Source organism: Malaclemys terrapin, chromosome 2 (genome assembly GCF_027887155.1).
Source record: "Malaclemys terrapin pileata isolate rMalTer1 chromosome 2, rMalTer1.hap1, whole genome shotgun sequence".
Lineage (NCBI taxonomy): Eukaryota > Metazoa > Chordata > Testudines > Emydidae > Malaclemys > Malaclemys terrapin.
The window spans coordinates 131,865,956-131,892,604 of record NC_071506.1 but is presented as its reverse complement, the minus strand read 5'-3'; the positions used below and the strand labels follow the sequence as shown (position 1 = coordinate 131,892,604).

The 26,649-nt window shown below is 46.1% G+C and overlaps 2 protein-coding genes across 3 annotated transcripts in view; one reads left to right on the top strand and one right to left on the bottom strand.

Annotated features, from left to right (window-relative positions):
- XPO7 (exportin 7) overlaps window positions 1–12,483 on the bottom strand; it is a 93,500-nt gene extending 81,017 nt beyond the window's left edge. For both annotated transcript variants that reach the window (XM_054017703.1, XM_054017704.1), the window contains exon 1: window positions 12,449–12,483. In XM_054017703.1, the coding sequence (XP_053873678.1) occupies window positions 12,449–12,466 (18 nt within the window). In that variant the 5' untranslated portion in view covers window positions 12,467–12,483. The remainder of the gene's footprint in view (window positions 1–12,448) is intronic.
- A 5,570-nt stretch (window positions 12,484–18,053) lies between these two features.
- LOC128832013 (kazal-type serine protease inhibitor domain-containing protein 1-like) lies at window positions 18,054–25,443 on the top strand. The gene is made up of 4 exons (XM_054019012.1): window positions 18,054–18,600; window positions 20,235–20,395; window positions 20,722–20,869; window positions 21,671–25,443. Exons 1-4 carry the CDS (start codon window positions 18,078–18,080, stop codon window positions 21,766–21,768), a joined length of 930 nt encoding a protein of 309 aa, XP_053874987.1. The 5' UTR covers window positions 18,054–18,077; the 3' UTR covers window positions 21,769–25,443.
- Window positions 25,444–26,649: the final 1,206 nt, after the last annotated feature.

Sequence of the window (26,649 nt, the reverse complement as noted above, 5' to 3'; positions counted from 1 at the left end):
TGTAGTTACAACCCCATACATGGGTGGCTTTGGTAGGTTTGGCAATTTCCCAGGAAAAACTAGTTTAGAACATGGCACTGGTAAATACCTGTTTAAACAGGAAAACCGGGAAAATAATCGCATCAGTGTCTAGCAAGTTCAGCAAGCATAGAATGAATCTTTTCAAACTTCAGATACTTCCATTCAAAACTGAGGAATAGGCTTGGTCTATCCACTACATCAAAGTTGGTCTTCCTATACAGGATGCTGCATAGCCAAACGGACCTGGACTAGAAGTCTGCAACTCTGCATAATCCTAATTGCTTAGTGCTTCAAAGCCTACAACTCCGCATTATGTCGTTTTCATCTAATCAAAAAAAGTTTTGGACATTTGCTTATATCAGAGGTTCTCAAACTGGGGGTCGGGAACCCTCAGGGGTTGCGAGGTTATTACGGGGAGGGATCACGAGCTGTCAGCCTACATCCCAAACCCCACTTTGCATCCAGCATTTATAACGGTGTCATAAATTAAAAACACTTTATATATTTAAGGGGGGGGGGGGTCGTCACACTCAGAAGCTTGTTATGTGAAAGGGTCACCAGTACAAAAGGTTGAGAACCACTAGTTTATATAATATTGAAAAATGAAATGAGTCATGACATGTGTAACTTCCTTGAGAAAATACTGAACCAAAACATAGACGTTCTGATGCTCAGTATTATAGTTACATATATTAGTAGAACATCCACTGCAATTTTACTTTTTATCTGTACATTAAATTAATCTACATATCTACAGCCTTATGTAACCACAATCTGAATACGGTAACTAAAGTTAAACGTAACGTGGAGTGCATTAACAAAGTTTTTAAAACATGGAACTAACTAGTTTTTCCTGGGGCAGTAAAAAAACCTCATGATTTTACCTGGTAAAAATCACCTCTGGTAAATACCATCCCATCCCTGGGCTTTGGAAAAGGGTTAAAAAAATTATAGAAAACAATATGGGTCACTTCCTGCTTAAAGAAGAGAGGCTGACCTAGAGAATTCCAGCCCTCCCTTCCATCCAATGATCTATTCAATAGCAGATATGGGGAGCATTACAATTTATGCTGACAAGTCATTTTACAAACGGACAATCAGAGGAAATATCGTATTTTAAAGAAATCTGAAGAATGTACTTTATCTGTTACCTTACTCCCCCAATGTTTTCCTCCACCTGGGGAAAATTATTTTGACGAGACTCAAAAATATACAGGCATACGGTCTGAATATAGCAGATTAAAGTTCGTTCCTCTAATAAGTGTTGAGAGTTACAAGGTCAATATACATTTTCTGGCATTTGTGAATTAAAAGAGATTTCACATTAGTGAGCACCATAGAAATGCTCATAAAATATTTCAAGAGCTTTACATTTTTACATCAATTTTCAAGTATTTAACACAGAAGTGCAGAGAAAGCTTTGATTGCAAATGCCTTCCAGTCCAGTCACTATGGATTATTCAGTTTCATTTTTTTTTTTTTTTTTTTTTAAGTAAAGAGGATACCTGGCTGCCAACTGGACCTTAATAGTTTCAATTTATAAAGCAACCTTGCACCTTTATAAAGCATGCCACAGGCCAGACAGTGGCTGCCTGAATGATCAGCCAATTAAACCCAAGACTGTACAAGTGATTAATTAAAGATGTTAATGAGTACATTCTCAACATGCTTATACCTGATTTCATAAGGAGGCACAAAAGGAAATGTGGCTCAAAGGACTCAGGAGAGGGGTTGGAGCTCCTTGTTTTCACCCCAGGTTTTACATTAAATCATTGCGTAGTCTTGGACTAGTCCCTTAGCCAGTCTCAGTTTTTCTCTTCTGTAAAATGGCGATTGTAACATTTCCCTCCCTCTTTGTAAAGCACTTGGAATATGTACAGCACTTTGCGGGCACGAAGTATTATGAGGAGAAAAGAAAAGAGCAGAGGAATTCCATGATGACACAAGGTGTGGTGAGGGGAGCAGGAAGATTTTTAATCTAAGAAAAGATTTTTAAAAAAGGACAACCTTGGGGAACGGGAGTGGCTTTAGAAAGACAATCGCTTACCTCGTGAAAGTGCATAACTATTCCATGTATTTAGAAAAAACTGATAATTAGAGATTTGTACTTGGGCAGTTGAAGCATGAAATGGAGAAGGGAATAGTGTAATTGTTACTGACCACGTTATCATCTTCCTGCTTGTCTAGCTAAACACATGTACATTGTCTTACCGACACCTCGGACTTGACAAGATGGGATTTTCACAGGCACCCAACTCCCATTTGAAAAGTCTCCCCTTACACAGATGTGCTATTAGCGACCGGTTCTCCATCACTGGAAATCAAATATCAGCTTGCATTCAGACAACTTCAATCTACTTGATTTAGGCAGCCAGCTAATTACACAATCTGCCTGTCCTGTTCTTGCATACAACTTTTTGTTTGATTTATGTTGTTTCTGTGTTTTTAATAAAAATATATATTTTTAAAAACGTCTTTAGCAATGTGGGGCAGGGAGAGAAGAGGGGCTAGATGCTAATTTTAAGAAGTCTTGGTTTGGAGTAACACAATTAATCTTTAAATAACAAAAGTTAAAAGGGAGACAGGGTAAAATGCTCTACACATGAGCAGCCCAAGTCACCTTAGAAACAAGGGCATGGGAGGAAAGTTTAGAGCCACACTTCTCATTCACTGAGATTACAGCACTGAAATGCAATTTTATGGCTTATATTACTACAAACTGGCTGTGGGTTTAGGTGTTTGCCACACACAGGGTAAGTTTTCAGTTCTCTGGAACTCTGCAGCCAGAGTATTATGCGGGCACACAATATAACACTCATTAATTTGGCACAGTGTCAACAGAAAGCTGTGATGTAAAACAAGTGTTGCATTTCGGATACAAAAAGTGATTTGAAGCAGTGCACTTCATTCCATGCCCAGCTGTAATTAGCCAGGTTTGCAGCTGATGTGATGCAACCCAGACCAGTGACAGGTAACAAGATACTCTGTTAGACACAGTGGGTATGCCTACACTGCAATGAAAAACCGGCAGCTGGCCCGGATCAGCTGACCCAGGCTCACAGGGCTTAGGCTGCATGGCATAAAACTGCAGTGTAGATGCGCTGGCTCTCGAGGGTTAGAGCTCTGGGGCCTTCCCTCCTTGCAAATGTCTCAGCGCCTGGGCTCCAGCCCGAGCATCTATGCTACCACTTTATAGCCCCCAGCCCAAGTCAGCTGACCTGGGCCAGCCGTGGGTGTTTTATTGCACTGTAGACATACCTACCCCCAGTCTTGTCACTGGCAAGTGCACCCCAAAATGCTGAAACTGTCAATTAGCTGCTAAAGCATATTTTCTGTTTTGCGGTGCCTGGCTAGTCGACTGGAATCTGTTAGCTCTTAGGTGAATGGCCCTCAAGCCCACTTTTTACACTGTGACATCAACTCATTTTTCTAGAATAGAGTAACTGATTAGAAAAAAAGATAAGTAACTGAGCAGGTACATTCACTATCTCCATTCTATACATGCCATCACAGCACAATGAAGGGATGAGTGCCTTAAAGAGCAGATGCAGAACCCTACCTTTACTTCCCAAAATGCTTTTGGCTTTCAAAATCTACCATAGGGGGGAAAAAAAAGATTTTCTTGGGCCCAACCCTGAAAGGTACTGAATGCCTCCAGCAAGGTGCTGAGCAGCTTCAGTTCCCACTGGGGACAATGGGACTTGAGGATACTCAACTTCACCCAAAATCAAGTACACTGTCAATTCACGTGAAAGATTCATGTTTTGAAACAGACTATTTAAATGGGAGGCTGATGCCCTGGTTCTGATAACGAAGGGGCGAACACAGCCCCACAATATGTCACAAAATTACCACATTAGTTATAGGGAGCATGGAACAGACTTCAGATATTATGTTTGCTTCCATATCAAGCTGCAGTCTTGACATTAGCAGAGATGTTTTCTAAGTGGGTGGTTACTACCTACCTTTCACCAAAAGTTCTAGGAACTAGTGTGCACTTGGGGCAGAGCGGAGAAAAGCAACAACAACCAGAATTCTTATCTATCACCTACCTGCATGCAAATCTGAGGATATCTATTACTCCTGGGGGAATTCTGCGCCAAAACATTAAAAATTCTGCTTTATTTTGACAAATAAAATATGAAATATAATCACACTGATTTCAATTATTTTGGTAATATATTTAAACTACAATACAATGGATGGAGAATGGGAGTTTGGAGCATTGGAGGAAAACCCCAACCTGCCCTGTCTAATAGTAGTGTAATGTAGCTACTCTGAAACCTGTAGCTAGTATTGACCATTTACTTCTAGTTATTAGTCAACAACTATATGCAGCCATATGCTCCATGTTACATCATATGCAACCAAAGAGCAAGTGAGGGCTGGGGACTCAAACTCACAATTTATATTGACTACTGACCATCTCCAGAAAGGTCAGTAGCAAACAGTTCATGGAGCACATTTTGATAGGAAATTTTTTCAGTTCAAAAATTTAGACCAATTCTAATCACTAAAGCACCATAAGCATTTATAAGGCCACACTGTCCTTTACAACTGACCACTCTGGCAATGTAAAGGAGCTTTAAAATTTTTACATCTGTTTTATACTCCTGGGTGGAATTCACGGAGAACAATGGGAACAATTCACTAAGCAGGCAGACTGCTACACACTGCTCTGCCTGAGGAAGCCTGCCCCGCGCCCTCCTCAGAAACACCCCAAAGCCCTGCCCCTCCATGCCAAACGTGCCGCAATAGTGAGCAAGAGGGACAGTGTCTCTCACACACACGCACAACTGCCCAGCCCAACCTCCATACCCCCTGAAGTCATTTTTTCTGCAGGGAAGCAAAGAAATCTGCAGGGGCCATGAATTCTGCGCATGCGCAGTGATGCAGAATTCCCCCAGGAGTACCACATGCACTCAGAATAATGCAAGCCAACAGACACAGCAGGTGGAGTTATCCTTGTACTATATTCCAACTCCTAATGTCAAAATATTATGAGTAATATTTTCTCCATAACAAGCTTGCTTAACCCCAGTAGGCAATCAGGAACATGGTGAGCATTAGCAAATAAAAACATAGCCAGCAAGCACCTGTAATTGCATACTAAATGTCCATTCAACAGAACCAAACCTCAGAATGTAGTAGGTACTACTGATAACCATTTATGTGGCATCACTATAGTATATGGGTTCACTTTGCATGTTTCAGTGAAGGCCAGTACAGGGAGCACATATTTATGGTTGCACTGTACAGCCACATTTGCTGGATTCACTTAGTACTTTATGCAATGGCCCTGCTAGGCTGCAGCTCCTCTAAAGATCTTATTCAAGTCTGATTGGGGTCACAATTATGCAATTCTTCAGGAATTATTTCCATCAAAGCACAAAACCACCATTTAATTTAGACCAAAAAAATAAAATAAAATAAAAAAATCTAACAGTGCCACAGTTAGATGACATAGGGAAACACAGAGAGCCTGTTGGAGGTCAAGCATGAGGTACAGTGAGAACTATATAGATCCTCTAGACTTGAACTGGCTAAACTGTGTTTGGAGGATTGGACAGCCCCTGCCCACAGCGTACATGGCTAAATTCAAAGCTAAGGTTAAGTATTCCCTTCTATTGACTTGAAAAAGGAAACACAGGCAACTAAGATACACAAACTATTTAGTCTCAAAGAGCATCACAAATGATTTACAAGTGTCTCCTTGAATCACACAGCTGAATCAAAACAGCAAACTACATTTTACCTCTTAAATCTGCCAGCAAAAACAGGACTTTTTTGTACTTTGCTATAATTGGACTGAGCATTAGACCAACTGCAGTTCATAGCGAGACACTGCCCAAAACCAAGGGCAACAGGACAATATGAACAGTAAAGGAAGTGATTTGCCGTATTACAGAGGATCCAGTGTTCTCTTAATACTTCCCTAATGGAGTTAGTGTTGGTACTGGAGAGAACACAGTCTGTTAGAACGGGGGCTAGGAGTCTAGACTCCTGAGTTCTAGGGTATGTTTATACTGCCCACGTTACAACACGGCCACGCTGTGACGTGGGCAGTGTAGACACGCTTTATTGCCGAGGGAGAGCTCCCCGGCAATAAAACCCCCCCACCGCTAAACAAGCGGTGGTAGCTTTATCACCGGGAATCATCGTTGTCTATACTGGTGCTTTTCGATGCTAAAAACTTTTGTCACTCAGGGGGGTGTTTTTTCACACCCCTGAACCACTAAAGTTTTAGCACTGAAAGTGGCAGTGTAGACACGGGATTGGCCTTATTAGCCACCTGAGGACTCATAACTCCCATGGAAGATGATCATACTCGGTAACGAGTGATCACCCATCACATCACAGACACAGCCTAATCTCAGCTCTGACACTCACTCATTGCAGGACCTTGTCATTTCACTACACTATGCCTTTTTTCTCTCTGTAATATGGGTCTCAATGTCATGGGGGAAGGCAAGACTTAATTCTGTAAAGTGCTTTGAAATCTTTAGATGAATTATAGAAGGTATTCCTACCTAGAAACTGAGGGCAAGATTCTGAACTCATTGAATCAATGGTAAAACCTCCCACTGATTTGATGGGGATAGGATTTCACTGAAATCCTTTTCTTCTCAACAGGTTACTAATGAGTGTGAAAAACTTTGAAGAAGCCAACACATTTTCCTCCTCTCAGAGATAACGGTTTCATGACACAATCATCTGAACAGAGGATAGAGGGAGTACATGCTTTTATATATGGTGCCTCTGAGATCAGCTGTCTCTTACAAAAGGTGTTTTACCTGCTTCCTAGGAGAGTAGCACATTCTATAAGACAAGCCACCCAAGCAGGCTAAGAGGAAGAATGGAAACAGCCAGCCAATTGCTAGTAATTTGGTCCCCCAAGCTGAAAAGGAGCTGGAGCTTGAGCTTCCCCTTGTTTTACTTTCAGACTTTTGACACTGAAATGATGATAATCACAGCACCAAAAATGTATGTATCTAAATCCATGAATTCCTGGGTTCCTTTTAAAATGCCATTCTGATCCACTTGCCACAAAGTTATCCAGTAATTCTGTTGCTCAGTGGCTGGACAGTAAAATCAAAATCTAATTTGTGAAAGAAAAGCTGGTAACACTATTTTAAGGTGCACTGTGTGTTTTCCCCCTAGGTTCTTGAGCAGATCTCAGACTATTCTGGGGAAAAGTCCTCCACAAGAGCTGTCAGACAGCCCAATGACACGCCAAAGGTAAAAGCATGGACTAAAAAACAAACAAACCAAAAAACCCAAACCAGTATTGTAAGCAAAATTATAGTTGGACAGTGGGCTAAATCATGATTCTTTTACCAAGCAAACATGAGATTACAGAGATAGCAAATAGGAAATACACATCTAGTCTCAGGGTTTCCCTTGGGGCAAAATGTGTTACATGTTCCCAGAGCCAAATTATTTTTGTGTTTGATCCAAGACAATGTCCTTTTGGAATACAGAAATACACCAACAAAATTCAGGAGCTATTAGGGCTTGGGAGTGGCAGGGGATTGGCCCTGCAAGACATTCATTAAAAAAACAAACAAACATTACTTTAAGAATCATGCATAAGAGGCTATTAACATGCATGCACACAGGTGTGTGTGTTTTTTTTTTTTTTTTAAACACTCACTCCAATTTCATGCTTCAGGTTATATGCACTACATACCATATTTTTATGGGAAACAGTCATTTTTCTTGATTTCAGTCTCAAGTTTTCCCTTCTTAACTCTGCTCCTCCATTCATCCAAACGACAAATGTTATCAGAATGCCTCCAACCACATTTTTCCACTGTTTCCAATACAACAGCTCTGAGGTGAGAGGGCTTTAGTTTACAATGAAAGAAAACATTTCATCCTGCCTCTTCGTTTGCTTCCCACCAATGCACTTCAAGGACCTGGTTCCACATCTGAATCCATCTTACGGCACAAATATAGGCTTCTTCTGAGTCTGATTTGAATTAACTGCTGCCAGTTTAATTAGAAGTTGCAATCAGATGACTAACATCCCTTGAACCTAGGTTTTTCATATGCAAGCAGTCAGTTAAGTTCTCTGTTTCATCAAGAGAACGACCACCTACTACTGTACCTATGAAGGTACCTCTACAGCACCTGACCTGTTACATTTCAAGAGCAAAAGATCTTGCACTATAAACCTACAAGTCGGGTTACCCAGAGCAGGTAAAGATAATATGATCACCGATAAAAGTGAGGCAACAATTGTTAATTGATGTAATTAGTTCTTATATTTAGGTCCAGGGGAATCTTTAGGTACAACTCAGTACACAAATTTCGGAGTAGCAGCCGTGTTAGTCTGTATCTGCAAAAAGAACAGGAGTACTTGTGGCACCTTAGAGACTAACAAATTTATTAGAGCATAAGCTTTCGTGGGCTACAGCCAGAAGTGGGCTGTAGCCCACGAAAGCTTATGCTCTAATAAATTTGTTAGTCTCTAAGGTGCCACAAGTACTCCTGTTCTTTTTTCTCAGTACACAAAGCCACAGAAGCAAGTTGTTACCCTTGCCCTACATCAACATTTTCCCTAAAGGCATATTCTAACTCATCAGGTATCTCCTAATAAGTTTACCCATTTTAGGTTACAATAGGATATCAAATCCCAGATCTAAGAAAGGAATGCTGTACAGAAAATCTGTTTCCAAGGAAAAAGAAAAAAAGAGGACTCATCACTACTTTCCCCACAAAGTTATTTCTAATGTTATCTCTTCATCTCCTGTTTCCATCACATATATTGGAGTTGGAATGACATTCACAGACTGAAAAGAGCAGGTAGAAACATTAACTCAATTAATCAAAGACAGGAAGGGAACAGCATCTATACCAGTCCTCTAAGACCACATAGCTTTCCACAGCCACACACAACGATACAGGATTATCTGCTACTGTATTACAGTCCTTTTCATTCCAAGACCCTGCACAGTAATTCTGAAGAGCTGTCCAGCAGAAAACTATCCCAACTGGCTTTGACTATGTGGATTGCACTCAGAAAAGAAGTGGAATTTTCTACATTCACCAAGTTCTGTTTTTAAAAAGCTACAGAACATGATGCTACAGTCCTTCAGCTGTGGTCTCAAAGAACTCAACTCTGCTTCCACTTTCATCAACTTGCATCATATTGTAAACTCCATAACTTGCAATAATTATAAATAAATCTACACTTTTGCACTTTGTTAAGTATTAACATGCAAGTTCTAATGACAGTAACTCTGGGGAGTCAATATTTAATAACTGGACTGGAAGTTTGACAAAATATGGCCACTCTGGTGCTAGTCTTCTATACTATATCATCCAGATATCAGTTATCTGAAACACCCTATTATCCAAAACAGAATCAAGTCTCAAGTTATATGCTAAAAAGAAAATGCTCACTCATCCAAACTTATATTCAATGTCTCCCTATATCAAGGGTGTTCCAGTTTTTTAAACAAGCATAGTTTATAACAGAGCCCCATACAACCTACTCACAAAATATCCAAACAACTGGATCAGCATTAGAAATAGCATGTTGGTTGGTTGGTTTTTAAAAAAACACTATAACAAACAGGAATTGAATCCACTCATCGAATCAGTGATTTTCCCCTAGCCATAAAAATCCAGAAATCCTGAGGCAGCTTTGAAGGAAGCTAGAAGAGCCTCTTCAGAGGTAGTGCTATACCTTTTTTGCCCCAAAGCAAAATAAAAAGGCAAAAATAAAATGAAAAATAAAATAAAATCATCCCATTACAGATAAGTAACTTGTCCATTAGCAATAGTTGTAAAGAGTTGCACTGATGCCTTCTGATAAGTCTCCTGTAGCTTAGTGACAGGTTAACAGTACTTGCAAATAAATCTCCATTGGAGTGGAACATCTTCAAGCTTCTTATGTTAAAGTTTAACTAGTGCACCTGAAGCTAGCAATATTAATTATGTTCTTATGGCCCTAAATTCCATTTGCTTGACCCAATATTTAAAGAAGAAAAAGCCTGTTTTAAAATGACAAGAACAGCAAGAGACACTGTCACCGGATTCTGTGGGTCTATCCGTAAAGTCACAGGTTAGGTTGTGAAGCTGATGTGTCACTAATGACAAACCAAAGAATACAGCCGTTCTCCAGTGTCTTTATGGCACGTAAAGTGTTTAGTAACACAGCAATCCCCAACAGATTATCTAGGCTGCATTTGATAAGATTATTTCAACCCCACAAGACAACCTCAGAATTACACGGGCTATATTCTGAGTTAATAAACTACTCACCCTTGTGGTTCACAGAGGTACCAGATGCAGAATATATTTAACAGTTACATGAATAATAAGTAACTATCAAAACATTTTTTTTACTCTGATATCATGCATATAATCACAAATTAAATCATCACTATTATGGGAAAACATTATTTCCTCTATACTACCATTCTGCTGCAATATTTCTAATTCCAGGACGAGTCCTTTACAATGTTCTTCATGAAAATGTGGCTGTGTAAATTGTTAACAGGGGCACTATCAGCTTAGATTTGGCTCAAAATTTAAATTTTGTAAGATCTCCAAATGTATCTCCACAAGCTTTTATTTTGAATCCAACTGAAACAGTTGTTTTTAAATAAATAGTTCCCATTCAGTGTTTCAAATGTAACCACTGCAAAAGTAAGACCCCGAAAAAGAAACTGACTTACATAAAAGTGAAATTGACTACATTGATTTTAGATGCCCAAGCAAAGAGAAATAAAAAACTGAAGCACACACATCATGTGAAATGGAATTTTGAAGCTTTCATTTTTAATACCTTATGGTGTTATTAGTGATAGACAATAGCTTGTTTACATATGATTTTTAATTTGACAATGTCTCTTAATAAATAGTTTAACAATAGTCACTTTAAAGCTTGCTTTGAAAGCCTTCAGAAAAAGATCACCAATACCATCTAGTTAAAAAAAACCTTGATCTGTTAGTTAACACTACCACTACCAACCACTGCTATGCTCTTCAATAAAGTATCACTGAAGTTCAAGATGGAAAGTTAACTATCAGGTCAGCTCCTCCAACCCCTGGCCTTGTTCTCCACTGCTGACACAGAGAGACTCATCCAATCTGTACAACATACAAATAAAGGTATTTCCACTGCTTTCCTTGCGAGACTATGCCACCCTATGACATATATCAAAGGCAGAAAGTTTCTTTCTGATACTCAAGTTACATTTTCCCTTTCTTAATTTCACCCCATGATTCCTGGCAATAGGGACCAGAATCCGAATGTAGCATGTATTTATCACCTCATTCTCAAACCATATGAACTTCATATCAGCAGACATTTTATTTACTTGCCTATGGGAGACAAATAATCCAGGCCATGGTGTCAGACCCAAAGCCAAGACTTCTGCCATGTCAATTTTGAAGCTCCCAAAGTTCTTCTCACTTTGGGGTTGGCAGTCCCTTACTACTTTTAACAGGAAAGGGGGTGAACACAAGAAGGGCTTAGCAGAGTGCAGGCAAAAGTTTCCAGTCATCTCTGCCTATAAAATAACCCAGGAAGACCTTCAAAGCCCTCTGACACTAAGAGTGACCAGCTACTCTAGGGAACGCTGACTCTACAGTGCTTTCAGGCATTATTTCCTGGAGCAAAGTGCTCAGTTGCAGTAGCTGATGGCAGATTGAGGGCTCCAATCCTGGGCAACTGTGTCCCAAATGCCCCTTCTCGCCACCAGCTTTGCAGTGATAGGCTCCCTCTGATGCTGCTGCCCACCCTGGCCTGTTACCCACCACTCTTGGGCAGCTGCTAATTGCTGGCACCTGGGAAACTAAAGTGAGTGGAGGCTATATGCAGGTAACATAATACAGCCCATGCTCCCCCCCCGCAGCGGCTGCCTTGGGTGCAGTCTGTGCTCAGGCACCCCTTGCTCCTGCAGGGCCCAGCACCCAGTTGCCCCTTGGTCTGCAAGGCCTCTCCCCTGGCTCCCACCAGTCTGCACAGGGCACGTGTGTGTGTGGCGGGGGTATCAATGCTCAAGCACCACTCAGTCTCGGGGGGTCCATGCGCCCCTTGACTTCCAGATGCCCCAGCACTGGGGGGGGGGGTAAGCCCCCCTCCCTTTATCAGAGGGGAGCTGCCCCAGCAGGAGGCGGCCCGGGCCTAGGAGGAGGTGCTCAGTCTCAGGGGCAGTCCGTAACCCGCCCCCCGAGCGCTGGCACCGCCGCCTCATGTTGGGAGCGCCGCGCCTCGGGGGCCAGCTCGCAGCGGGGCCCGGCGCCCCCAGATCCGAGCCACACCCCGGGAGGTGCCCGCTGCCGTGCAGCCCCCGTGAGGGGAGCCGGGCCCCGCAGCCCCAGCAGCTCCCGCGGGCCAGTCTCCCCCGCGCCCGGCCCAGAACCCCGCGGCCCGGCTGTCCCCTCCCCCCCCCGCGCGCTCCCTCCTCACCTGCACATGATCCGCCATTTTGCTCCATTCATGCTCCTCTCTCTCCTCCCCCCGGCCGGGCCGCCGCGCCTGCGCGCTGCACCTTCTAGCTCCCGCACTTTGCGTAAAGGACCCCACCGCGCTGGCGGCGGGGTTTAGAGAATGGCGCAGCCCGCTGCGGCGGCGTAAGCGACGCAGTAACGTCGGCGGCTAAGAGAGGAGCGGGGGGAGGGACGGGGACTAGGCTTTGTTTACATGGCTCTTAAAGGGGCCGCGCACTGCAACGGCAGCGCCGGAGCAACAGGCCGGGAGCGGGCTGTGAGCCAAAGGGGCAGCCTGCCCTGCTACCCTCCGCTTGCCACTGTCCTAGCTCTGCATCTGACCGTGCACTGCACCCCCAGCTAGCCCTGTGCTGGGGGCAATGCCCTGCCACTGCACCTGGCGTTGTCCTGCCCCCTCCCCTGCCTGCCTTGTGCCAGGGTCACTGCCCTCCTACTGCATCTGGCCTTGTCCTGCCCTCCCTCCCCCAGCGGTGTGCCAGGGTCACTGCTTTGCCACTGGATCTGGTCCTGCACTGCACTGCCCACCTGCCTCATTCCAGGGGCACTGCCCTCCCACTGCATCTGGACCTGCCTTGCACCCTCCCCCTGCCCCGTGCCAGGGGCACTGCCCTCCTACTGCATCTGGCTTTGTCCTGCACTCTCCCCCACAGCTGTGTGCCAGGGTCACTGCTCTACCACTGCATTTGACTGTGCACTGCACCCTTATCTGCATCTGACCATGCACTGCATCTCCAACTAGCCCCTTGCTGGGTTCACTGCCCTCCCACTGCATCTGGCCTGGTCCTGTCCCGCCCCCCCAGCCGTGTGCCAGGGTCACTGCTCTGCCACTGGATCTGGTCCTGCACTGCACTGCCCACCTGCCTTATTCCAGGGGCACTGCCCTCCCACTGCATCTGGCTTTGTCCTGCATTCTCCCCCACAGCCGTGTGCCAGGGTCACTGCTCTACCACTGCATTTGACTGTGCACTGCACCCTTATCTGCATCTGACCATGCACTGCATCTCCAACTAGCCCCGTGCTGGGTTCACTGCCCTGCCACTGCATCTGGACTTGCCCTGCACCCTTCCCTTGCCCCGTGCCAGGGGCATTGCCCTGCTACTGCATCTGGCTCTGTCCTGCACTCCCCACTGGGTGTGTGCCTGGGGCACTGCTGTACCACTGTATCTTACCAGCACTGCACTGCCTACCCCAGCCCAGAGCTGAGACACCCTCCTCACATATGCAGCTCTTGTAATGTACCTTAGTCCTCACCTATGTACTATCATATTCCCTTGGTTCTTCACTCAGCAACACTGAGGTATTTGCATCCTGATCTGTATCCTCCGCCCCGCCCCCCCCACTATTCCAGCCCTTCCTACCCCAGTTTGTTTAATGTACTTTACCAAACCCTACAGTACAACTCCTCTTCCCCTTGCTATCCAGCCCTACATTGCTCCTCTATCCTGACTTACAGGACCCAGCTGCTTTTTCGGTCCTGAGGCCATACACAGCTCTGATGAGACATCTTAATTGTGACTGGCAATTTCCAATCCAAACTGCATATTGGTTCATATGGAAACATCTCTATTATCATTGTTGTTTTGTTGGTTGCTGTTTATTTATAAAGTACCATACATCTACACCCCTTAGAACCGCTCCTCTACCTAAAATCAGATGACCAGCTGGCTGTTTTGTTTCTGAAGTCATTATAAATCCAAGAGACATTACCTCTGCCATGCTGGTTGTGAGCCTAGCCTGGCTGATACCATCTCTCTGTCTATTCATTTAAGCACATGGCATTACCAGGCCAAGCATTTCAGGATCTTTATCAGCACCAGAGACGGCATGCATGGAAAGAAAGGAGATTTTTACTTTTTAATTTGCCCTATTCTCCTTCCCATTTCCCCCTTGCCCAACACACACACATTCGCTAGTTTCAACCAAATCATGACTCCACAGACAGGGATGATGCAAACTTTGGTGCCCCCTCATGGTTCCAGATTGAATATCGGCTATGATGCAAGATGTTTGTATTATTTAGTCAACATTCTCACCTGGGGAAGGAATAGATGACAGCGGTGGATGGAAACATTTCCCCGATGGATTGTATTTTCTAATGGACAACCTATCCTAAATTCTCAATTACTGCAGGACAATCTTCACTCATTCATGTATTTGCTTTCCACAACCAACTCCCTGTATAACTTTCCATGAGTGATGTACCCGAATGCTTGGCTGCTAATATCTAAATTGTATCATTAAATGTATTAATCGTATTTGGGTTATTGCTGATTGTGTACTATATATATTGTATTACTTTTAAACCAACCTTTGTACTTTTGAATAGAGGCACTGTCTCATGCAGTGACCAAGATGCAACAATAGGTAGAGAACTATATGGCTCCTGATAAATGAATTAACATCAGGAACTTCCAGGCAACCATGTTCAAGAGTGCAGAAGCTCATGGTGCCAGCACAGGACTCACTGGGAAAAGGAGCTCAGGGAAGATGTTGGGGAGTGGCTGCTTGCAGCCAAATTTTCACACACAGCCTCTAAGTTTAGGTGACTAATTTTGGGTGCCTAATCTGAGACATCTTGGGTCTGAGCTGTAGAGGGGCTGAGCCTTTACAACCCACAGTCATTTGAGTCGGAGCTGTGGGTACTCATCAAAACTGTAGTCCAGGAGGTATCTCACATTGGGCATTCCAAATCAGAGGCCATTATTGAAAATGTTGGCTTTACCCTGTACTATGTATGGACCTTTAGCCCCCAACTCTGAGCTGCATGCAGCTTTAGCTAAGTCTCAAATTTTTAAAGCAAAAGGCAAACAAAACAAATCCTAGCCTCATGTCCTAGGAACAGATTATCTATCTATCTATCTATCTATCTATCTATCTATCTATCTATCTATCTATCTATCTATCTATCTATCTATCTATCCCAACAACACAGTATCCAGATGCCATATACACAACTCAGAGGTACAGCAAAGGATCAGACTTTCACCCCTTCCTTGTTTTATGCCACTTTCACAAGTGCATCTCCTCCCTTTTCTATTTCCCCCTCCCTCTAATGAGTTGAGAGTCCTTTTGTTGCTGGGTTGTGGCATGATTTTGCTATGTAGCCATGTGCTTTATTTGTCTGGCTGTTTTTTTAGGTTTGAAATGCTTTGTATTTGCTCTTCATTGCACGGCATTTATAGACCCATCACGGCAGGCACCCTGCGAATAGACAGCAGTAGTTGCAACTCTATTTTAACTTCCTTCTTGGTATCTCTTTTCTGTCTCATGTCAGGTTTACAGGGCATGCGTGGGCAGAATAGGAGCTTGGAAGCAGTGAGCACAGGTATATGATGTATGTGGGCGAAGGTGAGATGAAGACTTTGATCATCAGAGTTTGTAGATCTGACATACGGGCTGTGGTACCCCCAACAATAAGCTCTGACCTTTTGCATTCTTGCCAGCCCCAGAAATCTTCCTAGCTCTGAACATAGCCCACCAACGATGAAAGATCTCAGCACTTTTAACTCAGTACCACCCAGCCTGCCTGTGCCTACAATCCTTGCCTCAACTGACACAGAGAGTAGTTCCCTTCCACCAGTTTATCTCCTTTCCCTATACTTTCTTCCTGGAAAATTCTCCAAAGAACAGAGCAGCCCCACATCCAGCTGTCTTTCCTTCTTGAAAGAGCTCTATGATCACTCAAACTGCCCAAATGACCTTGATCTGGGGCCAGCAGGAACTTGAAAAGGAATCTGGGAAAGGCAAAGCAAAGTGAGGGGCAAGTAAATTTCCCCTTTGATCTGAGCAGCTCAGCAGGAAGGAGTCTGGCCTCAATTATCAAGTCGAATTCCAAACAAAAGCTAGAATGGAGGCCAGGGGCTGAACACACAGTGCTGCCTCCAGGAAAGGAAGAACAGCTGCTTGCTAGACTCTGTCAGGCAAGCTGTCACAGTCACACCTGCTGTCTCTGAGGGTGCCACCTGCACAACTGATCAGCAGAGATAAATACAAGCGGAGGGAGGATTTTTCTCCCTTCCCCGCAGGGATTGTGCTGGGCTGTGTTTGGAGGTGGAAGGTCCAAGATCGCTCTGTGGCTGCATACAGCAGTGAATCAACCTTGGTCTTAGCATTTGCGAAGACAAGATAGGCTATGGAGACTCCTGGGGCTGGGGGAGATCTCAGAAAAGTAGGGACAGCTGAGAAAGGAAGAATCAATGAGGAAGGGAGGTTGGAGAAAAGAAAGGAAACAGGTTGCCCTTATGCACAGAGAATAATACTTTGTGCCAGGAATAGCCCCTATGGAGCCAGTGACACTGCTTGTGGAGTAAGGTACTAATCAGTGTGGTAGTGAATCACAATCAGGCCATAGGGAGTGTGAGGGAGAGGGAAGGGATCCGAAGGAAAGAGAGGAGGGTGAGAGGAGGAAAGATAAAGGGAGGAGACAGAAAGAGAAAACCCCACTGCTTCTTTAAAATACTCCAGTGTTTCACCAACTGCACTCTGTCACTAATGCAAGAGCTGAGGCCTAGTCCTGATCTCCCTTACACCAGTGTAACTCCCTTGATCCCAATGGTACTGCTCCTGATTTATACCAGAATGAGACTGGTTGGAGACTTGTAGGGTTTGGGAGCTTACAGGAGAATGCGGTAATACTTTTAGGGTCTGGCTACACTTGGAGCTGGGGGTGTGATTCCCAGCTCAAGGAGACACACTTGTGTGAGTTCTCATCCAGCTAGAACGCTAAAAACAGAGGGTAGCTATGGCAGCATGGGCGGCAGGATGGATTAGCTGCCCTGAGTACATCCCCAGCCCAGCACCTAGGCACGTACTTAGGGCAGCTAGCCCATCCCGCCGCTCATGCCACCTTGGCTACACTCTCTTTTCAGCATGCTAGCTCAATCAGAGCTAGCGTGAGCATGTCTCCTTAGGCTGGGAATTGTGCCCCCAGCTCCAAGGGTAGGCGTACCCTTACAGAGAATCTTTAGGGGAAAGTCCCATAGAACTGGATAGATCACCTTTCTATAGGTGTTGTGAATCCCTCAGCTAGGACTGAATAGCGAATTCTGTCCCTGCTATAGAAGTCTATAGGATGGCTGAAAAACCTGGACAAAGTCTACAAGGAGCTTTATCTCTATATAGCTCTTATTGCCATATATAGATAAAGAGGATGACAGGATAAGAGTGAGGGTGAAAGAGCAAAAAGATAAATGCAGAGTACTGGAGAGGAGGAGAGACCGAGGAGAAAGCAGGCCTTTCCATGTGCTTCCTGCTCACAAACCCACCCAGCCGACTACAAAGACAAGGCAAGATCCTTTTGCATTTATCTCCCTTTGCAATGCAACTCTTAATGGGAAGCATCTGTGGGACACAGATGGTCTCCGGAGGAGCCCAGCCAGGGCTGGATTGGATCCCTCCAAAGACATCCTCTTTCCTCTTGCTCTGTCCTGTCTGTTGATTGAAACCAGAGCCTGCCTGCCATGGGGGTGTGAGAAGAGGGCGGGGAGAGGAGGGCAGCTCATGCTGCTGGATTTATTAGTGTTCAGCTCTGAGTGAAAACAAGAGGATCGGGACATGGGGCTCCATCTGCACCCAGCTCACGCTTCCAAATGGGTCAGAGGAGATATAGTGCCCTGTTCCTTGCAGGGAAGAAGAGACTCCCAGAGATAGTCTGCAGGATGTTGCTACTGCTGGTAATGGGTCTGGCTTGGTCCTTCCATGGAGCCTCCTGCTTGCCGCATCCCACCGGACTCAGATGGGCAGAAGAGGGTGCAGAAGGGCAGTGCCAGTGTGTGCCACAGCTGTGCCCTAGAGCCACAGCCTGCCCAGCAGGCTTGGTGCGTGACCACTGCGGCTGCTGCCTGGAATGCGGGAATGCCGAGGGGCAGCCCTGCGACCTGGATGGCAGTGGCACCTTCTATGGGAGGTGCGGAGAGCACCTGGAGTGCCAGCTGGACATCCAGGAGCTAGGCTATGGGGAGATCCCCAAGCCGCAATGTGTGTGCAGGTCCCAGGGGGCCGTGTGTGACTCTGATCACATCACCTACCAGAACATCTGCAAGTTCCAGGAGGCCGTGCGTGAGAGAGAGAAGTGGAACCTCAGCATCATCAGTGATGGGCCCTGCCAAGCAGGTAATGGCCCACCTCCTTGTTTGCCCTTTGCTGCTTGGGGAGAGACTGGGAGGGGGAAGGTGTCCCAGGGATAGATGAGGGATCCAGCCACTTTTCTAGCATACCTGGGGTGAGGTGAAGAACGACACAGGAGTTATCTAATCCTCCAAGCCATGGCCAGATTCAGTTGGCCAGGTGTCTATCATTGGACCGCTTGGATGGCTGGGAGGGCCCTTCAGGGATGTCTTTAGCATTCTGGGCCTCTCAGCAAGGCTGTTATTGGGCAGGTGGAGCCTCTCAATCTCTCCTTCTGCCAGCAAACCCTTTCACCTCCTTCCTTGATCAAGCCGCACAAGAGATCAGGGGACTTGAGTGTCCTAAAGGGCTTTCAGAGCTGTCCTGCAAATCAGGTTTCCTTGTGTGCTGGGCTCCCCTGTGAGCTAGCTCCCCAACCCCCTCCCAGGCGTGCCTTAAAAGCCAGAGCCGGATTCCTTCAGGTGCTGATGTATAATGAAAGGAGGTTGGGCAGAGAGAATATTCAGGTGCATGTGTACATGAAAATCGAACACATCCATTCACCATCCCATGCACAGGCAGCTGCACTCCAGTTATGATTTATGTATGTACCGTGTGTGTGTACCGTATATATGGTCCATATGTATTGTTTGTATATATATATATATACTGTATGCAAGTGCCATATGGATATATGTACACAGTGTCTTATGTGCCATGTTATTGTATATATGCATGTACCATAGGTATATTGTATTAGTACTATATGTATGTTCCATATGTGAATGTATGTACTGTGTATATCTGTATGTACCATAAGTAGATAACATACATATGTACTGTACATAAGTATATGGGGTCAGATCATCAGCTGAGATAAGTTACTGGAGAGGTGCTGATTTATCCCAGCTGGGGATATGGCACTTTAAAATGTGGTTATGTATATGCCACATGTGTATTTGCTCCATATGTATTGTATGTATCATATGTGGGGGTTAGGGACAGAAGGCCCAATCCTGCAACCCTTACTCACACCAACAGTAGCCCTTACTCATGCAAGTTTTCCCACTGACTTCCCTGGGGCTACTTCTGTGTGTAAGAGTTGCCTGTAGCACAGGGATCCTTTGGGATGAAAGGCTCTAGAGAAATGCAAGCTAATGGTAGTGATTATTATTAATGGCTAGAGATGGGCCAAAAGCCAAATCGCAGATCTGATCGCTCCCAGATTTCAGGGAAATTACAACCTGGATCCGAATCCGAACTCTGTGGCTCAGACCCATCAATGACACCTAAAATCAACAATGAATTCAGGGTATTTCTCACGTTGTCTGTTTTCTCTGATACGGTGGGCTGGGATCAGGCAGAGGGCGTGGTTCATTGCCGTACTCATTACAATATAAGGTGACTTGTGTTATCTCCTAGCCATGTAGACTGACCAGGCAGAGTGAATGGTTAGATAGGATAGGAGTAGCTGCTGCTTAATAAGATGCTTTGATTGTTTAAATCTCTGCCAGGCTTCCTGCAGCAGCCTGTATGATTCTGGTTAGGGGAGGTTCATTTCTGTCTGGTGATGGAGGCGGGTTAGGTTCTGACCTCCTGAGCTTCTACAATCCTCGGCCTTTTGTCTGGATTCTGTGCAGTTCCCCAGATCAAGCACCATCCCCAAGACCAGGTAAACGTGTCGGGCCATGATGTGATCTTCATGTGTGAGGTCTTTGCCTACCCCATGGCCCTCGTGGAATGGAGGAAGGATGAAGAAGAATTTGCTCTACCTGGAGATGATCCTCACATCTCCATCCAGGTGAGTGACACAGTCACAGCCCCACCTAGGCAAAGGGTCCCCCAGCTCCGCTCCACCCAGGTGAGGGTCCTTGAGGCAGCTCCATGCAGGTGAATGACCCTGACTCAGCTCCGCTCAGGTGAATGATCCCAACTCAGCTCAGCCCTCGTGAATGACCCTGACATGCACCTCTGCCCAGGTGCATCACACACTTATCTCCATCTCGGTGAGTCTCCTCCACGCTCAGTGAGAGCTGGAGGCCCTCTGGGTGTGTGCATTTTCCTGAATGGCCCAGCTTGGCAATCAACTGTGGGACTCATTTGCCCTATCTCTCTTCCTGCTCTCAGTCCAGGGGTGGCCCTTTGAAATACGAGCTGTCCAGCTGGCTGCAGATTGAAGGGGTGAGGAAGGCGGATGGAGGCACCTACTTCTGCATTGCACACAACAAGCTGGGCAATGCCACTGCCAAAGCTACTCTTCTTGTCGCCAGTGCAGGTACCCTGTGTCCCTGCTCACTTTGTGTGCATGCAAGGAAACAGTCTCACGCTCTCAGTATGAGGCCTCCTGAAGGGCCCAAGCTCCATCCTTGACCCAAAGAATCAAAGGCAGGCCTGGCTGCAATGAAATGTTGGTTGTCATGGCTTCGTATGCCAGGGCAAGTTTAGGCTGCCCTCAGTTACACCCGGGCAGCTCAGCTGACTTCAACTGAGTTGCATCCGTGTAACCATCGGGCAGGAGATCTGATATATTCCCTGGAAAGCACCATGTTACGCCGGCAGAGTTGGTGGAGAGGGGAGGGGTAGACACAGGGAGAAAGGAGGAGGGGGAGCGAGATGAAGGCAATCAGGGATAAAGGGAAGGGGGACAGAAAGAGGGAGAAAGGGAGGTTGGGAGGGAGGGAAGGAGGCCTTTTGCAATGAAATCCTTGGCTCTGTCCCCATTTTTAGGGGAAACTGGAGGTGAAATAATAAGATCTGAGGCTGGGCCCCTGTCCCACTCATTCCAGAGGAAGAGAGGTGGAGGGGGAGAGAGATTCGGGATGTGCCAGCCCATGTGCAGACAGTCTGCAGAGCTCCCCTGTGAGCCAGAGGCAGGGGCTAGTCTCATGTCTGCTGCATGGCATTCAGTGGGGAAAGGCCTGGGTCAGAAACACCCTCCCAAGATGCTACGCTATGGGCAGAGGCAGAAACTGGAACAATTGCTACAGAGCCCACCTGGGCTTCTCTTATCCCTTTCACTGATCCTGCCTCTCCCTTTCCTTTATCCCTCTTTCCCGCCCTGTGTGTCCTGCTGCAGAAGCTGCTCCCCCTTCCCTGTTTAGCTCCCCAGTGAACCCAGGAGAAGAGGCTCCCACAGCCAGCGAGGAAGAGGAGGATTACTCTGATTATTACTAACGTGGTGCCATCCCTGCCCCCGGCTAACTGACCCTGCTGCAGAAATCAGAATTGGCCGCGTCAGGACAGGGGAAGCAAATGAGCCTGGAGGGCAGGGCTTTTCCAGCTTCCTCTGGCTGGTGCTGAGATGTCCTGGATCCTGTGATGCCAACAGCCATGGGCCAGGTCTCTCATGAAGGACATTAGGATATGGACAAGAAGCTCCGAAGCTGACTCTCCTGCCACTGGCTTGCCTGGGGAACGGGTAAACGGACTCCTGAGGGTTAGGAAGTGCCCCTACCTAGCATGCCCTAACCCCGTACCCTTCATTCAGGCAGTGGTGTTCAAAGAGATCAAAGGGGCCATTTGACTGAAGGAGCCAAATGGACATTAACTAGATGCACTTACTGCTACTGAACGCTGCAGTAACACAGCTGTCCTCTAGAGAACCCTGGAGAGCTACTGCGCAATGTGGTGAGGAGTGAAATTCCACTCTGTGTAGCGGGGTCAACACAAAGCCTGGGCATCGCTTCAGTCCCACTTAGTCCCTGCTGTGCAAAGGGCCAGCACGAGGGCTGTGCTTAAGAGAAGCACAGGCTTTCTCTCACCTTCTGTACACAGGTAAATGTCACTCAGGGCCTTCATTTTAATGCTCCACATTCTGCTGGGGAGCAGGGGAGTGCTGCTGAGGTTACAGTTGTAAAGATGCTCCAGTGCTCCCGGGATGGTAAGGGCTGGGTTGTAGGGGAACAAAAAATGATGTGCGTGTAGTGCTGGGGAGCACAGTTGGCAAGATTTCCCTCTAAGCTAGCCGGGGGAGACGGGGGAGAAGATCAGAGCTGGATGCATTTCAGGGGAACCTTAGGCAGGTGCACAAGTTCTCTGCACCCCCCTGCAGTGCATCGGAAGCAGGACTGTACCCAAGCCTGTCCCAGCAGCTGCAGGATCCTAATGCAGCCTGGGCTCTCCTCTTGCTAAAGGATGCAGAGGGTGGAAGGGATGGGGGTGGGAGCAAGGGAACAGAACAGAACAGACTGGAGAGTGGAGCACCTAGTTGAAAGGGGGCTGTATCTGGTTTGCAAGCACTCAAGGAAAGAAAATGATTAGCTGTGAAAGATGCTTCCTATGAGACCTGTAACGGTTTATATCCTATCTGCAGCGAGGGTATAAATAACAGCCTGTTTCCGGGTAGAGAAGAGCCTGGGTCTCATGTATATTTTAAATGATTCCAAAGAATTTCATTCCTAGTTATGTCCAGCTGGTGAGGGAATGTGATCTCCTGTGGTTTCTTGCAATGATAACACTTTGCCTGGCTCTGGTGCCTTCCATCAGGGCCCATTGCAAACATTAGCTGATTAGCCTTCAGCCTCATATCATTATCTTCATTTTACAGATGGGGAAACTGAGTTACAGGGAGGGCAAGTAAGTGACTTGCCCAAGGTCATGCAGTCATGAGCAGAGAGGCATTAGTCCCCTTCTGTGGGCCAGGCTTCATTGTCAGAAAAGCTTGCCCTTTAATTAGGTGCTTAAGCAGGAGCTGAAGCTCTTCTGAAAACCTGGACCCAGCTGTGGATGCTGAGGCTTGCTGCAAGTTCTGGCGTCTGATGTCTCTGGGGTAACCACATCTGGAATATCATGTTCAGTCCTGGGCACCACATTCCCAGATCACATCGACAGACTGGAAGGAGTTCAGAGAAGAATGACAAGGCTGATCAAGGAGGTGCGGAAAGATTAAAAGAGCTAAATCCATCTGGTTTAGCTAAGCAATGACTGAAAGGGGACGTGGTAACAGCCTGTCACTATCGGAAGGCTGTGAACTCCAAGAAAGGAGAAGGGTTATTTATGGTGATTCGGGATTAACTAGGAGGAATGGGATAACAGTTATTATTTGTTTTGCAGTAGCCTGAGAGCCTGCAGTCCCATAGTATATAGCAAAGAGACAGTCCCTGCCTCAAAGAGGTTGGAATGCAAGTAATGGTACTAGGAAAGGGACTATCAGGACAGTCTTCCCGATGGTGAGATCCGTAAGGTGGTCTGCGAACTCCATCACTTGGGATATTTAGGACTAAACTCTAGAAAACAGGCAATAGGGAAGAATCCTGCATAGGTCTCTTCTATGAACCCAGGAGTCCTGGGTCCCAGTTCCCTGCTCTAACTGCGAGAGCATGTGAATGCTCACTTGCCAAAGGTCTTTGCAGTAAATCCCCTGTATAATATTAGGACGGGCACAAGGTGCTCCCACACGAGTACTTCTTGGGCAATCACAGCCCCTTCCACGTTCTTGGGGAAGAGGGTGTGTTGATTTGAGTTACAGCCTGGTACCCCCCCTGAAAAGCCCCAGATCTGAAAGGTCCATTGCAAAGACCCTTGCACTGGTCTGAACTCATTGGAATCTCTGGATAACACTTCCCCATCCCAGGCGCCATCTCCTCTTTCCCCAGCCCTTCATCCCAACTCAGGACCCCCCAGGCAGAACAGGAGCAGGTATGCTGCCTGCTGCTGTGCCTCATGGAGGAAGCTCTGGAAGGATGGCAGCAAATCGAGATTATGGCCCTTGTGTGATCCATAGCTGGGCTTAAAGGGACAGTGGTCTAGGATGGGCACTTACTTTCCCTCTCCCACCCATGATTGCTCCCCAAGACCGTTTCCCTCTTGCCCAATGGCTACTTCTGTTATTCCAAACACCTGGAACAGAGTAACTGGCCTGTCACACGACTTTAAAGTGCCAGTGCCCCATTTCAGCAGGGATTATATTTTTCTGTAGACCGAGCACATCATGCAAAAATTATTATAATTATTATTAGAAATAAAGTGATTGAAATAATAAAATACGATCGGTTTAATTTCATTTAGCTTAACTACAAATGGGCCCGAACAGCTACCCTCAAGCCAAACTTGCCGAAATGTGAGAGACGATCTGGATCTGCAGGCTGCAGTGGACCCAACGTGGACACTGGATTCACATGTCCCCAAATTTTGGGAAAGCTCAGATTTGGATCTGTAACTGAGCTTGGGGATTCAGGCCTGATGGTGATGGTCTCTCATCCCGCGGCCCAATCTGTGTTTCAAGTTAAAATGAAATATGCCAAAGAAGCATCAGGTCTGCAGTGTAAGTCCTTCCCTCCACCCCAGCAGATAGCAAATTGGAACGTTCAGTATTCAGGTTGCCCTGTGTCCCAGTGAAGGGAGTATAGATCTGATATTCTTGGGATTTAGCAATATACTGATGAAGCGGTTCCAGTCTGATAGTCTCTGGGTAGCCATCCGGATGCTGAGGGAATGTGGACCACATACTTCCCAGCTTCCCATGCTCCCAGAGAATCAGTGTGGCTCAGAAATATTACAGATGCCCCCAGTGTGGTTGAAACAACATGGAACCAGATATATTCACCAGATGCCTAATGTGCCAATGCAATGGCATGGGATGAGCATACCTCGGCTGCCCAATCTGCCAGCAAAAGCATACTGCTCAGATAGCATCTGGCTGTGTAATCTGCTAACAAGATGGTACAAATCTTCAGTCCCCCAGCTGCCCAGCATGGGGAAGAGATTCCGCTCAGATATTCGTAGGATGCTCAATATGCCAGGGAAGGGATGCAGGTTGGATAGTTCACAGACACCTGGAATGTCATGGCTCTGATATCTCTGGATGAGCCATCTGGTGAAGTATGGATCCTATTCATAGTGTGCTCGGTATACCAGTGAAATGATGGAAAGAGAAACAGCATCTCTGAGCATCACTCTAAATAAACCAAAGTGCCTTCAGCTTGCTTTCTCCAAGAGGAGTTATTTCAGTGTCAGTTTTCTTGTCCCTGTAAAATACAGCGCCACTGGAATTTGTTTGCAGAAACAAAGCTGTGTGTATGGGGGCTGCATGGAATAATCATTGGGGCATCTTCAGATGGAAGTCCTGAGCAGTTATGGCTGTTAAAGATCCCATGGCACTTTCCCTAAGAGTCATGGAGCCAGACTTTGATCCCAGACTTTGTATACCAGGGCAAATACAGAATAGCTCCACTGAAGTTGATGGAGCCATTCCAGTTTTACACTGATGTAACTGAAATCAGAATCTGGCCTTTTGCATTAACCCTGGCGTCCTGACCAAATCTGTTATTCTATTCTGCCTCCTTAAATCCCCCTGGCGGTTTCAACTGGGTTTGGGATTCTTCTTCACTTGCTGTCCTAAATTTCTGTGCAATGATGCCATATTGCATAGCTACTGCCTCCTGCCCCAGAGGTGGCTGTGTTTCAGTGGGATGGGGGTGGGTGGTGGGTGAAGTGATTCTTGGACATCTTGTTTGCAATGTATTATAGGTTACTTATGGGTGAAAGATGCTATATAACATTATGCAGCATTATTGTCAGTCTCGTTAGAGACCTGTCCCCTTGATTGGCGCCATATCCAAAAACTTAACTGCCTGCCACAACACCACCTATGCAGCATAATGGGAATCAAATGACCCGACAAAATCACCAACAATGAAGTACTATGCCAGCGCGGCGGAAAATGACTTGGGTCAGAACAATCAACTGCCTAAGAGAGTTCTGTACAGTGCATTTGAAAAAGGCAGTAAGAAGATTGGCCACCCCAAACTCTGCTGCAAGGATTGCATCAAGCAGCACATCCAGTCTGCCAGGCTGGACTTAGTGACCTGGGAGGATACGGGCCATGACAGGCGAGCTTGGTACTCTGCTATGAAGGGAGCAGAACATGCAACAGAATGTCATCACTCCATTTTGCCCGACAGTCGGAGGGAACGTAGACACCAACTTGCCTTGACGTGTTTCCTGAACCCTACATGTGGAAACTGATTGCCAGTCACAGTTCTATTCCAATACAAGTGACAGTCATTATTATTATTTATTATTATTATTGTCAGACACATAGAGAACACGGGAGGG

Excerpts from the sequence above, each read along its gene's own strand:
- LOC128832013 (XM_054019012.1), top strand. The coding sequence starts at position 18,078 with ATGGGTCAGAGGAGATATAGTGCCCTGTTCCTTGCAGGGAAGAAGAGA. Across the intron at positions 20,396-20,721 it reads ATCCTCACATCTCCATCCAG|TCCAGGGGTGGCCCTTTGAA; the intron begins GTGAGTGACACA and ends TCCTGCTCTCAG. Across the intron at positions 20,870-21,670 it reads TCTTCTTGTCGCCAGTGCAG|AAGCTGCTCCCCCTTCCCTG; the intron begins GTACCCTGTGTC and ends GTCCTGCTGCAG.